Here is a 12,358-nt window from a genome sequence, read left to right as displayed (position 1 = left end):
CTTGAACATATTCAGCCCTTTCACATCCAATCTATGTCTAGTTTACTAGTGGCAAATATTGCAGGTTAAAGAGAAGGAAGACGAGGACGAGGGAGAGAGCAGAGGGGCACCGAGGACTATTGCTCTCTATTAGGTGTGATGGTTGGACCTTATCTTCTGAGTTCACCTTGTTCAATATGACTCAGCATCTGTTTTCTCCTGCTCAACTTCAGTGGTCTCCTTTATTCGTACATCCTCCTCATCTCCATCCACGATAAGTGAAGCCAGTGGTTGCAGTGACACCCACTCCATCCTCTACATTGAGGAAAATAGCCCATCATTAGGACTGGTGCATCAGCCTAATGAGAAGTGGCAAGAATGGAGGCGAGAGCAATTTCAACTCTGCACGACAAAGTGTGTTGCCTTGGGCCTCGCTGTCATTTTCCAGGAAAATGCAAATGTGGACTTTAATTATTTCAATTTCCTCTCTTGCTTTGACTCCACTGAGTGAAATATGTTGCCGACAGGGTCCAAGAAGGATGGGTGCCCAGACATTTTGGAGCAGCGCCGGACCTCCGAATAGGCGTCATGACCTCGACATTCGAAAAGACTGGGGGTGAAGTACCCCAAAGCCAAACACATGCCAGCCGCTGCCGCTTGGTGTAATTTAACAATGATGGGACTTGTTTTTTTTCTGAGTAAGGTCTGATGCTGATAAGTCATTAAAAAGCCAGAGGGAGGAGGAAAGGAAGCAGGAGATACAAAGGAAAAGCAGACAGACAGAAAGTGAAGCGGAGGGACATCACGGGCAAGCTGAGTGAAACATGTTTGCTATTGTATTTGCATGTTTGAGCCTTGTCACACGTCTGCATTGTTTTCCTTTCTGAATAATTTGCTGCTCCTACAGCATCACAGATACATATCGGAAGCAAGCTGTGACCTTTAAGATGGAAATGCCAAAAAGTAGAGAAATATCAGGAACTCTGGATCTTCCAGACACCAATTATTTTTTGCTGTGTGTGTGTGTGTGTGCCTGAGAGAGACATATTGCATTGTCTGATGTGAAAGATAGTGATTAAACTGCTCCACCAAAGTCACCTAGGGATGAAATGATTACCAGTTCCACAACAAAATTCCAGACAATAAGTATTACCGTTTCAAATTTTAATCATCATTAAAACCATGTTTAATTTCCGTACATTTCTAAAGATGAAAATGATATGAAAATTTCATATCACGAGTAGAGTGACCAAAATGATCAGTATTAGTATTAGGTTATCAGTATTACTGTGGTAATATTAAAAGGGACAGTTCATCCCCAAATTAAAAATGCATATTTTTCTTCCTACCAATGGATAACATTGTTTTGGTGTGAGCTGCTGAGTTTTGGAGACACTGGCCACAGAGCTGTCTGTCTTCTCACCAGTATAAGGGAACTAAATAGCAGTTCACAGCTTATGGTGCTCAAAGGGGCAAAAAATACATTTGAATAACAAGACTGTCTCTTTCCATTTATTCAAGATAGCCCACAGATCTTGTTGTGAGCCATTCATTTAAACTATCTTGTTTCTAGAAGAAAGAAAGTAGTTCCGGTAGATTCTACCGTAGAAAGAAAGTAGTTCTGACATGAAACTGCTTACAACAAGGTCTGTGAATCATCTGGAGTAATCGTGTCATGATTTCAGAGACACTGCTGTTGATTGCTGTTCAAATGTAGTTTTTTTGGCGCTTTGAGCACCACAAGCCAAGTGCCATCTAGTTGATGATAATGATAATAAGAAATGGCAAAAACATACAAATTCCTTACTCAAGTGGAAGAGCAGTTACTTTTGCAAAAGAAAAAGACAAGAACTGATTCAACTTCTTTACTCAATAAAGTGAGACAGCACAGGTTCTGAAATGTACTCAAAGTACAAAAGTAAAAAAGTAGAACCCAGAGGGACATTTCTATCAGCTGTGTCTGTGTAAAGCTGACTGAACATCGCCTTTTCTCCTCTGTCGAGTCTCCTTCGCGTTTCTATTTTGTCTTGTTATGTCTTTTTCATCTGTTGTGCATGATATGTGCTGATAGATACCCCTGGGAACAGTATTTTCTGAGTGTTATCGTTGCCTACATTTAAGTTGTAATCAGATTGATCATGATAAGGCAGCATACAAAGATGCAAAACAAAAATAATCAATAATTCCCCTCAAATGCATTTAAACTAAAGTAACGAGCCTGTTTCAAAAATGCAGGGACTTGAATATTTGTGTTAAAATGTAAGGAGTGAAAGTCTGTCAGAAAAAATAAATATTAAAGTACAGCTACCTGAAAACTACTTAAGTACAGAAACAAAATATTTCTACTTAATTAATCCAACCTTAAATTTGAAAAAGTAATACTAATCATCTGAAATTGTCTGATGGTTTATCATGAAACCGGTAATCATTTAATCCCAATATCTGTAGTGTGTGGCCATGAGTCAGATGGATAGAGGAACTTTCAATCACTGACTGATTTCACAACGTTTAGAAAAATCTGAAAAAAACTCTCTGACTAAAGCACTTTAATTGCAAGTTAAGAATAGGTTGTGTGTGTGGGAGCTTTTACAAGTTTTCCCACAAACTTGTTTCCTCCTACGCATCTGTCACTAAGAATATTCAGGTGTGAAAGAATGCTCAGCCGTGTTCTTACTTTTATTAGTTTCTACCGTGAAAGAATATGCAGGATTTAGTGAGGCACTTAATCATAGTTTGAGCCTGAGAAGTGTGTATTTTAGAATAACTGCATCTTAATTAAACACACATGATTACCCACCTGTACACATTCATGAACAGACACAGTTAAAAATCTGCAAGGAAAAAATTAACAAACACAGTAAACACGGTGCTCTTCTGTGTCTTACCGTAATCCTTGGGCACAACCACAGAGTACAGACAGGTCCGTGCACTGCTGTAGTTGCCAGGGTAACCAGGAGACAAGACCACTCCTTCCAAACCCGAGTACTGTCCACCACATGGAGCTGGACAGAGACACAGAGGTGAGACATGAAGAGACAGGGCAGACAGAGAAGGAAGGTCTAAAGCCAATAGCGTGAGATTCCATTTCTCCTGACTACCTTCTGCTTTCCCCATCCCCTCTGTTCCATTACTCCTAAATTACTTTTCTTGTCTGATTGGGCTTTGGGTGGAAGATGTCCCTGGTGTTTGCCACAGTGAAATTGCAATGTTTTCCAAGTGTCCCTCTGGGTTAGCCTGGGTGAGATGAGACCTGGATCTCCTTTCCCTGCTTAAAACCCCTAAAAATGCCTTATGTGTGCTTGTATCTTTGTGCAAGCTGATCCCTAGTATGTGAATGTGACAATGTGTGCGGAGTGAGCATGTATTCCACCTGACATGTAACAGAGGCTTCACACTGTGGTGTCTGGGATCTGCTACCAGCTTTTTTTTTTGGGGGGGGAGGGATATGCACAGCATGTGTCAGTCGTGTCATGGGAATGTCAGAGCACAGGCGGTATGACGCAGGTTTGTCATGAGTGTGAGGAGCAGATATGCAAAATAAGAAGCTCTCTTCAAAAAGCATTTAAATTTAATTTAATTAAAGCTACACCCTCACATCCATTAACATTAGCAAAACCCACACAGCTCCACACATATACCTGTAGGACACAGCTCCATGCAAAAAAGTGCATAATTATACATGCATGTTTACATGTGATAAATCTATAAACACTGATGTGGTTTGTGTTCCTAACAACCGTCTCCAGATGTCAGTGTTTACCAATGCAGATGGGTTTGGGTTTGTTCCAGCTCGGCTTGCCGTCTCCCCCCATGATGCAAGTGAGGGTTGGGTCTCCCTCTAGTGTGTAGCCACTGTCACAGTGGTAGGTGACAGTGGAGCCCAGCTTGAGGTCGGTGCCCACCCGTGTCCCATTGCGCACCAGGCCCGGCTCGAAGCAGGACTCCCTGGGGTTCTCTGTGGAGAGAGGTAACACAGTGGAAAATCAGCGACAGAAGGGAGCGTGTGTTGGTATTCAATAAAAGCATTTTTGCATCAAGCTGCAGCAGAGATACTGGAATAGAAATTGTTTTCTGCCTAAGGTTCCTGATATTCTCGGATTTCTCACTGCCTTTACTAGTTCCCTTTTTCCCACTGCTACACTGCTTTCCTCTTTCAGTAAATATATCTCACTGACTGCCACTTTTCTCTCTAGCCCTTGATGGTGCCCTTTCATCTGTGGCGGCTGGAGGTATGTATGGCTGTAGAGACAGACAGGCAGCTGATTGAGAATGGCATTGCTCTGGCCCAAGGTCTGCTGACTGCACACAACCGCCTCTCACACAACGCTTCACTGTGCAGTCAACTAGAGAAGACAATGCACATACGCAAGCTTTCTCTCACGAGCGCGCACACGCACACACTCACTCTCAAGACACACACGCTGTATCTAACCACATATCAATCACCACTCTGGAGGTCGTAAGAAAGATGTCTCGCTCAATCTACCTTCACATTGTTCTTAGGTGGAAAATGTGCATGTGAGAGGAGGCCTGTCAATTTGGCACACTTCACGCCCTTACAACTAAAATAAACATAGGAAAAATGCCCAAAGCAATTTGGTTCAATCTTAAACACAGTCCACTCTCACAGCAAACTTCAATATTTGATGACTTAACATGCACATACAGAAGGGAAGATGAGACAAATATTTTGTTTTGTCAAGAAAACTTCAACTTACAATTCAAAGCCTGACAAAAATACATGCAGGAGCATCAACTGTCTTTGCATCAACTAGTTGAAAGCAAACATTAAATGGACGGTTTGGACTATTTGAAGACAGGGATGAGGTACTTATCAATAGTCAGTGCATTACGTGTAGAGTCGACGGAGGTCGACAAATACCCAGCATGGAAGCCACTAAAAAAGGCTGACCTAAAAAAATCAAAAGCAGCTCAAGTTTATGCTATATTCAGAATATTTTCACTGCTTTAATTTGCCTCCAGACAGCATTTTTTGATGGAAAACTGCTGTTATATGAGCCAAATATTGCTCTCTCCCAGCAAACCAGACTCGATTTGCAAAATAAGCCTGATCCTACTTCTCCAAACTGGGGTCATGTCGACTGTCATCTACTGTAGGTAAGATACTGACTACCAATTATTACCTCATACAACCAGCATACAATCTCATACCTCATACAATCAAATAATCTGAACTATTCCTTTAAATAGGAAACGTTTTAACAATTTTCAGATTTTAAAAACATCTGTTTATGAAGGTTAAGACTACTGTTTACTTGATTTTCATGCCAGTGGTATTTACCAAAGGCATATTGTTACTTTTCTCAGAGCTGACAATGTTCACTTCACTGGAACCACTTTTCTCTGTTTATTTTCTGTCTAACTTTAATGAAGAGGACCAACATGTTGGAAGTGATTTTTAGATTAGGCTTTTTTTTTATTTCACCATCTGCCACTTAGAGAAGAGTTCAATTTACTCAATGAACAACAACCTCCTCCTGTTGTGCACCATCAAGCAAACTCTCTTTATGCAATAAAACAAACATATTTCACACACAATGTTCTGCGTGTGCAGTAATTATAACAAAGTCCACCTAAAGTTCAAATTCTTCAGGATAAAATGTACATGTAGCACCTTGGAAAAATGCCTAGTTTCTAAGCTCAAAGCTGGGGACCTGCTGACCAGACAGGAGGCTGCCCTTCATGGCTGAGCAGAGTGCTGGGGCCAGGCATGTGGTCTGTCTGTCTGTCACTGAGGGCACCTGTTCTAGACAGGTTGAGCCCTTTCACAGGCTGATTTAGACCCCAACCTTCCCTCGACGCCTCCTTCATTAAACTGGCACACCTGGCAAGAGACAGCAGAGGCGTGATGGATGTAGCACGTGTTAAGTGTGGACTGGCCATGGACACAAGCTACTAGTGGCGAGAAGGTGGGTCGGTGCAGTAAAGACGGACGATTTAACAAGCCCTGCCCTGGGACATTTGTAGGTGCGAGAGAAAATGGACGAGTGGCATCATCTGTTTTGGAAAATACTCAAAGGAGTTTAAGTGATGTGATGTGAAGTGAAAATGAGCCGAGGAGCGAGTGAAGGCATTGGATTAGACAGATGTGTATATGCGGGTGCTTGTATGTGTGTTTTGTCTGCGTCTATGTGTGTTATTCAAATGTGGCTCAGGCATGGAAAGTTTTTGCCCACATATTTCCCTCGAGAGCCTAATCAGACATGGCCAGAGACACGGAAACAGAGAGACATAACGATTGCTTGGTAAAGAGGCTGACAGCACCTCAGGCAGATTTTGTAATGCAATTTTCAGTGGCGGGCTGACCAAATACTAGCTGGGCCAACTCGTCAACTTGCTGCTTCCTCACCAAATAGATCCGGTGCCGCAGCCAAACACGCTTTTGTGCCATGTTGTTTGTCTGAAACTGAGGAGGTAATTTATGTATTATTTGGTTATGGTTCATTAGTGTGGAGGATTGGAAGTGGGGAGAGGGAGTTTTTCTGAGCCACACACTGAGTCCATCTGCTCTACCAGATTGGCCATACAATATCACACACTGTATCACACACTGCAGTAAATATAGCTGGGAGTGAGTTAAGGGGTAGGCTCTGTAACACTGTCTTAGCAAAACACTCTGCTTCACTCAATTTATGTACATTTTGCAAATGAATCACAGAGCTGCATCGCATAAACAGGTAGCGTTCTGAAATCAGTCGAATTGCTTATACAGATCAAATCCCATCTGAACACCAGCCAAGAAACACAGCTCAGGGTCGATCTGGAATTGGTTAAATGTCTGATACCTTAAACAGCTCTAATTGAGGCTGGGAGATTTAGGAAGATTTAACACTGTTCTCTCATGCAAAGCCCTTAACGAAGATGCCCTGTCTAATTTAGAGCTTGTTCGGCGTCTGTATATTTGTTAGGAAAAAGACTGAACATACAGGCACTGAGGCGTTGCCCCCGTGAGGCCGAAACGCAAATGCAGAAAATGCAGGTGTGATGTGTTATCCCTTAAACCAACTCGCCCTTTTTGCCTGTGATTATTCTGCACCATGTGTGCAGTGCAGAATACCTCGTGTGAGCAAATAAATTTGGGTCCTCCAAACAACATGCTGCGGTCAGCTAAGCTCAGACATTAGACGACAAAACGTTGTTTGCTCTAATTTATGAGGAGCCTTTTGTGCAGCTGCAAAGCACTGATCAAAAAGAGTTTAAGCACACATGCTGTCAGCTTTTCATTTTCATAATTCTTTGTGTTAGTTGCCTACTAGACGAGGTACAGATCAATAATGACTCCCAAGCAGGCCGTGGCACAAATGGGAGGGTGGTGATCAGGATGCTGCGGCACAGACACCCCATCCTTTCTCTGAAGCAATTTTCACACAACTAATCTCACTCGCTTTGGACTAGACACAAGAGAAAGTTAAAAAGAAACAATCTGCAAGGTCGATAAGCAGCAGAGGGTAAATCCATTCTCACTCTGCCAGAGGAAGAATTTTAAAACATGAATTGTTTCGGGGATAAAGCCTCACATACTACTTAAAATTCACTGTTTTGTTGAGAATCTCAAGACGCTGAAGATGAAAAACTCTCACACACGCAGACACAGGCACACAATATCAAAGCTTCCACTTTCTTGATAGTTTTGTCCAGTTAGCCAAATATGGCATTTTGCAAGTCATTCCTCTAACCAAAGTGCTGCCCACCTGTGTACTGCAGCACAAAGCCATTGCTGCTGAGGGAAGCATCGCTGCGGAAAGCCAAGAAGAGCGTGTTGGAGCTGCTCTCGATGCGATCTGGAACGTCTGTGCCATAGAAACTACCCAGCAAAGGGCTGAGGGAGTCCGGCCCATCGTAGATATGTAAGAAGTCATAACTCGGCTCCAAGCTGAACCTGGTTACACAAGTGAAAATAAAATGTACATAAACATTGGCCGTTTATATGAGATATAATAATGTAGCAACACACTTCATCAGCATTATTTTATTATATGAAGTAATACAATTCAGCGTTTTTATGTGCACTGCCCATTAAAATAGGTAAACAACAGCGACTGAATTTTCATGCACAGTAATTTTACACTATTATACAGAATATGACAATATTCTGAATTTGATACAGGTCATGTAAACAGCATTGTAGGGCTTATTCTCAAAATAGCATTTTCCAATTAAGACAAGTGGGATAAGGTGTTTTTATTCAGGTTTGAGGAGCGTTCTTTGGACGTACAGAGCATTCAGAATATACGTTTCATTTTACTGCAGTTTGGAACACATGGCCTCTTGCCTGTTCATCGTCAGCTCTGTCTGTTGTAAAAAACCCAACTAGCCAACAGTTTGAAAGGCTGAGACAGTGATGCATTTACAAAAGCAAAAGCTCACGTCTGCTTGGAACACACCTATATTTCATCAGGTTTTTCAATATGTGCACATATCACAATAATGACATTTTCAAGAGAGCAGTTAAATGAATAACAGCCCATAATCGGAGTATACATGACTGCATGTAAACAGGAATATTAGTGGAATACTGATTTTAATTAGCAATGTAAACAGCCTGGGAAGGAATATTTTCTGCATCTAAACATAGTCCAAACACATATGTTGAAATAAGTGTGTTACTGAGGCTTACTGGTTGAAGCTAAGAGCAATGACATAGTCCTGTGTGACAGTAACCCTCCAGTCACACTCCCGTCCATGGGGGTAAGGTTCAGGATAGTCCGGAGACAGAATCAGCCCACTAGGACCCGTCAGGTTCCCTCCACATGGAGCTATAAATAGGGAAAAATTAACAGTAAACAACAGTAGAACAACAACTAATTTCTGATTTAAATGGTATTTTATGTTGATTGAAAGCTTTTTCCTGCCTATTCTGCCTAAGCCTTTTATTTTGTTAAAACTCTTGGATAGAAATTCTCAAACTGTGCTGATTTTTCATTCCTTACAGCTCTACTGATTGGATGGTGAAACATGACTGACGTAAACACTCTAAACTAGGCTACTTCCTGGGTTTGGGTGAGGATGGCTGAATGTGAGCAACTGCAGATGTATACCACCTGACTGGCAACCTCTGACTTAAAAGCTTAAATTTTGATGATAAAAATGCATTGATATCACTTTATAATAGCACTGAAGCAGAATCAAATCATGAGGTGCCAAGAGATTTCCACTCCTAATTGCAAATAAATTGTTTAACCTGTCATTTATAGTCTCCTGCTGTATGGGGTATATGGACTCCTTGCGGGACGTCGTAGTAACAGGTGCTTAATTGAGACGGAGCTAATGCCCACTGACACTGCTTACCAAGATCTCACCTGTAACTGTCCTGCACAACCCCTCACCAAAAAAGGATCAAGATAATTAAGCTAAGCATTAATTAAACAAGGCAGCTAATTAAAAGGTCTTAATTTCCATTGTTAATTCACATTATTGTGTAGAGCACTAAGTGTGATCAGATACAAAAAAAAAAAGTATCAGAGACTGAGAGGTCTGTGTTGTTATTGAGAAAGAGGATAATCAGATCTCCCTGTCTGCTGCAGTGACTTCAGGAGACATCCAGGGAACACGGCAATCGGGTTTGCCACTTAAGATTCACTTAAGGAGTCTGTTAAGTAATCACGTTAGGAATCTGTGTTGTCTACCTGTTTCACAAAAGTCAGACCAGCAAAAGATGTGATACAGTAGACTGCATTAGACAGGTTGTAGGGCATAATATACTTTAGAAGATAACTTGAATTTCTATAATGTTCTCTTCTGTCTTTACTAATTAAATCACTTAAAATCTCAAAAGCACATAAAGTTAACACACAGAAACTTTAGGAATATAATGTATGAGAGCTAAAAAGAGTGGAAAATAAGTTGTTCAGCAGTAGCGATAGCATTAACTGTGTAGCATAATTAGCCATAAGTGATGATTGCCTGCTGTGTTAATACCTGTGCATGTAGGAGGGTCTGGCTGCCAGAAGAAGCGACCGTTGATCTCAGTGCAGGTGATCCTGTTGGCCCCCTGCAGGATGTAGCCAGGATCACACTGGAACACCACATGGTCCCCGGGCTCCCTGCTGTCCCCACTGCGGGTCCCGTTAGTAGGCATGCCGGGGTCATTGCAGGAGGTTGCAGTAGAAACTGGAGAAGCAAGAGGAGGCTCAATCATTAAAAAGATTTTCTCTACACCCAGTTACCACCCAGTCATTTAACCCATGTTCATTTACATGTGATATTTTCATTCCCCTCCCTCTCTTCCTCCCATCCTGTCTCCTCACCGGAGAACTGCAGAGCAAAACCCTGTTTGCTGGTGAAGAAGTCTGTGGTGAACTGCAGGCTGACGGTGTTGAAGGTGCTGTGGGCGTCTGGGGGCAGTGCTGACCCGCTCAGCTCCCTTAGCAGGACCCCTCCATCCTGGGGCCCATCCCAGATCCGAAGGACGTCATGTACCTCCTCCGTGTGGAACACCAGGAAATGCAGACTGTCAAAGACAAGGACGAGATACTTTAGCAGCCATGACAGTTGATAGAAGGCTTTAACCCCATGCGTCTCCTTACAGAAAGCAACCTCAGGCATCTTCTTACTGGAAAATTAAAGTTGGCTCTGACTGTTGCCACCTCATATTTGCATTTTATTTTGTTCTAACAAACCTTAGGCCCTTTTAATGGAAGGTAATTGTGGAAGAAATCAATATCCTGCAGCTTTTCCCTTAACAGCCCAAGGCTAGGAAAAATCTAGGCTCATCTTCTTCTGTCACATCATGTTGGATTTTCTGCTTCCTCCATCTCTATAAAAGGTAACTATTGGGTTTCAGTGTATTGTTTGTATTATGTGGAGACTAAAAATTAAAAAAAAAAAAGAAATATATGATGATAACACAGTAGAAAAGTAAAAAACAAAATCAAAATTCTACGCCTTTAGCAATATAGTTTGCTATTTCCAAAATGTAAAAAGCAAAAGTCAGAGCAGAGGAAAATTAAATAAATGGATTTAATCAACTGCTGAGTATTTCAAAGAATCAATCAAAGCAATCATGTGATTGAAGGAGACAATAAGAATACAGGGAAGACAAAAACACAGTTAAGGTCAACTATAAAGGAGGGAAACAAATAGCATTTTAAAGTGAATCACAGACGCCAGATCCAGAGCATTCAATGGATGTTCCACATTGTCAGTCAAGCAGATACGTCTGCCACGGCATTTAATAGTTTCAGTCTAGACATCAGGAAGATGATGCTGTCAAAATATCTACCCTTCACTTTGGCGCAGACAGCTGTCAGCCAGCTGGTGGTCCGCTGGATATGAAATGCGCTGTATTTGTGTGTTTGTGTATGTGTGTGTGCAGGCAGCCTCAATGCAGTGGATTCATAATGATATATTGCTTGGAGTCTAGTGTGTGAGCATGTGTAAGTATGTGTTTTGGACAGACTCAGCAGGACTAAAGGGATAAAAAGCGGTATTTTAGAACACATGAGAAACCGGTGGTAATGTTGACATGCACCACTCAATATAAAAGACTTTGTTGAAGTTAAACAGAATTCTCATCAGCTTTATCCTGCGGCAAAATCTCAAATACATACAAAAAAATTAGAAAAATAGGGGGTGTATGTCAGCTCATTTAATTTGAGCTTTTGATTTTTTTGCCTCTGAAACACAGTGCTGTTTTGCATGCCATCAAAATAAGAGAAAATAGTGGAATGCACTGAGATGAAGGCGCAGTCAATATAAAAGAAAAAAGCTAAAATTGTGTTGAACTGAGCTTGACTTACTTGTTTCACACACAAAGTTGTTATCACAACAACACGGGTTTTATTTTCTTCAAATGCACTAAAGCAAAAGAAAACGGTGATGCCTCTCCTTGGATGATGTGTAACATCCTGCATATCAAAGAGATACTGAGATTGCACTCTCATCCTGGTAAATTTTAATACAAAATCAAACAACAAAAATATCCTGATCAAATGGAAATGTATGTCATTTGTATGTTTCATGACTTCAAAATTCATCCAGATCCAAAGAGCTTAGTCTCAAGAGTTCAAATCTATTGTGAAAATGTTTTCATTATGAAAATTCACTGAAAACCATTTTGCCCCAAAGCAAATTCCTGACACTCTCCCTCATGTTTCAATAATTGCAGTTTTAATGCAAAGCAAACATCACTTATTGTAATAAAATACTCATGTAGCACTTAAGCTCAGTTTTTAAAAGAGAGCAGCTTGTAGAGCTCTGTTTATTCTAGTATTTTGTCCACAAGTTTAGGCTTAGCTTATAATAAATCTGTCCAGTAGCCATTTTCTCAAAATATAATTTTAAACATGTTGAATGGTAATCTCCGTCCTAGTCATCCAGAGGAAACCATGGTACTTTTTGTGCTTTTAGTATCCTTATC

At 41.1% G+C, this 12,358-nt stretch overlaps 1 protein-coding gene across 1 annotated transcript in view; it reads right to left on the bottom strand.

Moving 5' to 3' along the window:
- The window catches only part of csmd2 (CUB and Sushi multiple domains 2), a 300,458-nt gene that overhangs the window by 81,103 nt on the left and 206,997 nt on the right, over nt 1-12,358 (bottom strand). Inside the window, 7 exon segments of the mRNA XM_084738310.1 lie at nt 2,865-2,981; nt 3,740-3,906; nt 3,908-4,031; nt 7,692-7,879; nt 8,618-8,756; nt 9,919-10,110; nt 10,248-10,450. Of these exon segments, the coding sequence (XP_084594436.1) occupies nt 2,865-2,981; nt 3,740-3,906; nt 3,908-4,031; nt 7,692-7,879; nt 8,618-8,756; nt 9,919-10,110; nt 10,248-10,450 (1,130 nt within the window).

Source organism: Lutjanus erythropterus, chromosome 16, assembly GCF_056507025.1.
Source record: "Lutjanus erythropterus isolate fLutEry1 chromosome 16, fLutEry1.hap2, whole genome shotgun sequence".
NCBI lineage: Eukaryota > Metazoa > Chordata > Actinopteri > Lutjaniformes > Lutjanidae > Lutjanus > Lutjanus erythropterus.
Note: the sequence above shows the minus strand (reverse complement) of the source record. Positions and strands in the feature narration are given on the sequence as shown.